The 4,777-nt window shown below is 41.2% G+C and overlaps 1 protein-coding gene across 1 annotated transcript; it reads left to right on the top strand.

The window, feature by feature from the left end:
• Positions 1-1,398: 1,398 nt before the first annotated feature.
• LOC132104815 (E3 SUMO-protein ligase ZBED1-like) lies at positions 1,399-4,011 on the top strand. The gene is made up of 3 exons (XM_059510347.1): positions 1,399-2,239; positions 2,886-3,487; positions 3,571-4,011. The coding sequence occupies exons 1-3, from the start codon at positions 1,399-1,401 to the stop codon at positions 4,009-4,011; spliced, it is 1,884 nt and encodes a 627-aa protein (XP_059366330.1).
• The last annotated feature ends 766 nt before the right edge of the window (positions 4,012-4,777 follow it).

Genomic DNA, 4,777 nt, shown 5'->3' on the forward strand with positions numbered 1-4,777 from the left:
TAGGGGCGGGGATGGCCACCCACTCACAACTGCTGCTTCTGTCATGACAAGAAGTGAATTTATTCAGTCGCAGACTCGCAGAATGACTGAACAGGAGACATTTCAGACACGCGCTCCACTTCACTTTATTATCAGGTGCAAGTTAAGCGAGCGCGGACGGTCCTGTGCTCAAAGGCGGTGCGTGCTTCCTTTGTGCATATCCTTTCATATCAAACTGCGAAATAAACTATATGCAAGCAGTGTCGTGGTCGGTTAATTCATGGAATTACCAAAAAATTAAAAAAATTAAGTGATTAAAGCTGACTTAAACTGTGCATGCATGTAATATATTTTATATATATTATATACAGGATATATTTATATGTATGCACGTCTAGAAATCAGCCCAGCACTGTCTCACTCATCTAACACATCCTATTTAACTCGTCAGTTCGTGTTTATTTGAGCACTTCTGTCAGTGAACGCCGCCTATAAAACACTAAAATAAATATCAAAGAAATAATGTTTATTTAGGCTACAAGAAAGTAGCCTAAATAAGAAAGTTAAATACACCCTGTCTAACGGACGCGAGCAATGCAGCGCAACAAAATACTCATTATAATCAGTGATGCTACACTGGATGTAGCACAACATGACATGATAAATCCCCGTCTGGTCTGTGATGTAGGCTACTGACACAGAGTTCAAATGTCCTGTATAGATACTAGACAGACTAAACCTGTCGCAACGCGGTTGTGTTGCGTCCGGTTAACTTTTCCGCCACAAAGCAAGCTCAGTAACTCCTCATCTGTCCGCGCTCTCTTTGAAATAGGAATCGTTGCCATATTTCTTGTTACCATCTTTTATTTATCGCGGTCTCGTTTGTATTTGGCCAGTTTGGAGAAAGCCTCACCAAACCTTACCAGCCAGCGTTTGCGATCACGAGAACTTGTGCAAACGCTGATGGGTGACATGAATGCAGATGGCTCCAGATCGGCGATGTGGTATTTGCTTTCCCAACAAGATCCATCGCCCAACACTAAATTAATTTGCTGAATGTATAAACTGTATTTTCCCGCGCTCAAATCTGCCAATCTAAAGGAAACGCTGTGTTTGAGGTAATTTGTTAATTACCATAGACTAGTGCTGCACGATTAATCGCATCGCAATCGCAATCGCGATGTCAGCCCTTTGCGATTATATGACGGCAAAATGTTGCGATAAAATAAATAAGTGTGTGTGAAGACAAACTTTCTGAGAACAGTTTGCCGATTTTCCTTGCCGAAATCTGATCTGACAGTCTCAGTAAAGGCGTGTTGCGTCTCGTGCCGTGTCGCGTGCGTGGTCACTTGTGTGTGTGTGTGTGTGTGTGTGTGTGTGTGCGCGCGCACTGCGCAGCGCGAAAATACCAGAGAGAAGATGGATGCCGAGGAGATCAGCACTGATCTGGTACCTAAAAATTACTCTACCTCTGTTATATGGCGGTATTTTGGATTTCGGATTACTGACACTGAGCAGAGAGAGGTACTGTGCAAGATTTGCAAAATCAAAGTTGCTACATCACGAGGCAATACGACAAATTTATTTCAGCACCTGAAACATCACAGAGAAAAATATGAGGAATGCATGACGGTGAAAGAGACAACCGAAGGAAACAAGGCACAAGCTGTTCCCCGAACAAAACAAAACAAAATTACAGATGTGTTTGCAAGCATCACGCCATATGATAAGTCTTCGGCTAGACATAAAGAAATCACTGACTCCATAACGCACTGTTTGGCAAAAGACATGATGCCCATACATGCCGTTAATAAAGTGGGGTTTCAGAAAATGATCCACACACTGGACAAGAGGTACCAACTGCCCTCTCGAAACTATTTCTCTCAAATAGCGATCCCTAAACTTTATAACTCGCGCCGTGACGAAGTTCAAAAGGAAATGGCTACAGTGACGTTCTTTTCAACCACTACGGACCTGTGGTCAAGCAGGACAAGTGAACCGTATATTAGCTTGACTGTACACTTTGTCGACGAGGAGTTTGAATTGAAAAGCCGCTGCCTGCAAACATCGTATTTCCCCGCCGACCACACAGGAGAAAACATAGCCTTGGGCTTGAGAGAGGCACTGGCTGCGTGGGACCTCTGCGAGGAGCGTCAGGTCGCCATAACAACAGACAACGGCACTAACATGGTCAAAGCAGTGGAGCTTAATCAGTGGACTAGAATCCAGTGTTTTGGTCATAGACTTCATTTGGCCATTGGTAAGTTAAATTGCTTTCATATTTCGTTATATTACACTAAAGCAAATATTTTAAACTACTGTACTTTTATAAGCAAATAACTTTGGGTTAGGGGCAGTTGTACCATTGATTTAATGAAATAAAATTACTTGAAATACAATGTAAAATTCTGTGTGTCACAAAAGATGGCCCATTTCATTTAGGGCTATTAATTAGCATTAAACATAACTCTGTAAAAGATGGATGATTGTAAAGAACAAATCTGCCATTGCCATTTTTGCCTACTACTCCAATATAATTAATTAGGCCTAGAGTTGTGACATGATTTAGTACAAATATTAACTGTGTGTGTGTGCTCTTGTTTTTGTGATATGAGGATACAAATTGTGTATAATAACATGCGTATTACACTGGTATTACAATTTAAGGTGTTCAAATAGCTTAAAAAACATAAAAAACTATGTTTTATTAAAAATGTAAAAATGCAGCATGTCTCCTGTGATGGGTAGGTTTAGGGAAAGGGGCAGTGTGTGTGTGTGTGTGTGTGTGTGTGTGTGTGTGTGTGTGTTTTATGCTATTCATATGAACTGGGCATGGAATCAGAACGTGAATATTAAACGTTTTTGCAATGTGTAGTGAGTAAATGTTTTTCATCTATCATTCACAGAAAATGCTCTGAAAAAGAATGCACAATGCATTAACAGAGCTACTGGGATATGCAGGAAGATTGTGGGCCACTTCTCCCATAGTTGGAAGAAAAGAGTGGCCTTGAGGGAAGCACAACGAGAGCTCAACCTCCCAGAGCATGCCATGGTGACAGACTGCGCAACACGATGGGGTTCCTCTCAGAAAATGATAGAAAGAGTCCTGGAGCAGCAAAGTGCATTGTCCAAGGTTCTCTCTGCAGACCGCAAAGTGCGACACCTACTCCCTTCTTGGCAGGACCTGGAGGTCTTGGAATCTGTAAACAAGGCACTCAGCCCTCTACAGGACTTCACGGATGCCTTATCGGGTGAAAGTTATGTGAGCATATCTTGTGTGAAACCTGCGCTGCATCTTCTGAACACCTCAGTGCTGGCTGAAGACGAAGCAGACACTGAGCTGACCAAGTCACTGAAATCCAACATTCTTAGCTACCTCAACAGCAAATATGAAGGCATTCAGGACTTGCTAAACTTCACCACTTTCCTAGACCCAAGGTTCAGAACACAACACATCTCCGAAGAAGAGACCCAGACCTTAAAGGAACGAGCCATATCCGAGTTGATCGTGAGTGAAACTACAGAGTTTACTGGTAAAAAATTATTCAATGTAACAAATTTCTAAAACATGTGCATTGTTTATTGTTTCAGGAAATTCACGGCCAGCAGTATGTAGCCCAAAGCCCTGCAGTGATGGAGAATAGCAAAGATGTGGAAAGTCCACCTGCTGCTAAAGCCAAGAAGAAAACTCTGGCCAGTTTCTTTAAGGAAACCACATGCACAGCACCAAGAGCACCACTGTCCACATTCGATTCCATGGCACAGTTAAGAGAAGCAGTGGCCTCTGAAATCAATGTTTACATTTACATGCCATGTGTAGACCATGGAGAAGATCCACTGAAATGGTGGAAGACACACAAAGTCAGCTTCCCTAGGCTATGCAAACTAGCACAGAAATATCTGGGCATACAAGCAACAAGCTCTGCATCAGAGAGAGCTTTTAGTGCTAGTGGCAATGTTGTGTCAAATCATCGCTCCTGTCTGAAACCAGAGAAAGTCGATATGCTTGTGTTTTTGTCAAAGAACCTCTAATGCGATAAGATTAGCCTAACTGTTTAGAAAGAGGATTTGGAAGTACCTGTTGGTCATTTAAGATTTAGTGGTTTGGGTTTTCAACCGTGTATACAGAGAGTATATGTTACATCCTGAGTAAATGTCCATCCATGTTTGTTTGGACAAAAATGTTAAAAAAATCTTATTTTTGTGAAAATGTGTATGTTTTTATTTGTCTTATTTATTTAGCTTTACTTTTGAGAAAATAAGTTTACATAAATGCAAATGTTCATTTTTTTATTTATTTTGAAAACATTTCTAGTTTTACAAATACACATTTTAGCATTATCACTAATCTGTGTGTGCATTTTCCTTTAAAACCCATCAAGTTGACTCATGATACAATTTATTATAATCGCAATCGCATATCGCAATATTGACCTCAATAATCGCAATATGACATTTTCCCCAAATCGTGCAGCCCTACCATAGACTTAGAATTTGCAACTATTACAGTTATTACACTTATATACAAAACTTTGTATTATGTTTGTGACGTCACGTGCACTACCGCCGGTGGCAGTAGACAACCGCGGTAGCAACCGACCACCGCGGTGACGCGGTTGTCACGGCAACCGTCACAGCCCTAAGTGTCACTGCAGTATTTTACATAGCTGTGAGAGTTAAGTACAAACTAGATTTTTAGCTCAAACCAGCAGCATGCATGCAAACACACGGCACAGATCTACTGAAGCGACATGAGACTGTTTTCTATGTATCAGTGTTTTCCATGTTTGTGGAGTTC

The sequence above is a fragment of the Carassius carassius genome, chromosome 25 (genome assembly GCF_963082965.1).
Source record: "Carassius carassius chromosome 25, fCarCar2.1, whole genome shotgun sequence".
NCBI lineage: Eukaryota > Metazoa > Chordata > Actinopteri > Cypriniformes > Cyprinidae > Carassius > Carassius carassius.

What these genes read in the sequence shown, in the direction of transcription:
- LOC132104815 (XM_059510347.1), top strand. Translation starts at nt 1,399, where the DNA reads ATGGATGCCGAGGAGATCAGCACTGATCTGGTACCTAAAAATTACTCT. An exon ending in TAGACTTCATTTGGCCATTG is followed by an intron (nt 2,240 to 2,885) that starts GTAAGTTAAATT and finishes TATCATTCACAG; the next exon opens with AAAATGCTCTGAAAAAGAAT. An exon ending in GAGCCATATCCGAGTTGATC is followed by an intron (nt 3,488 to 3,570) that starts GTGAGTGAAACT and finishes TTATTGTTTCAG; the next exon opens with GAAATTCACGGCCAGCAGTA.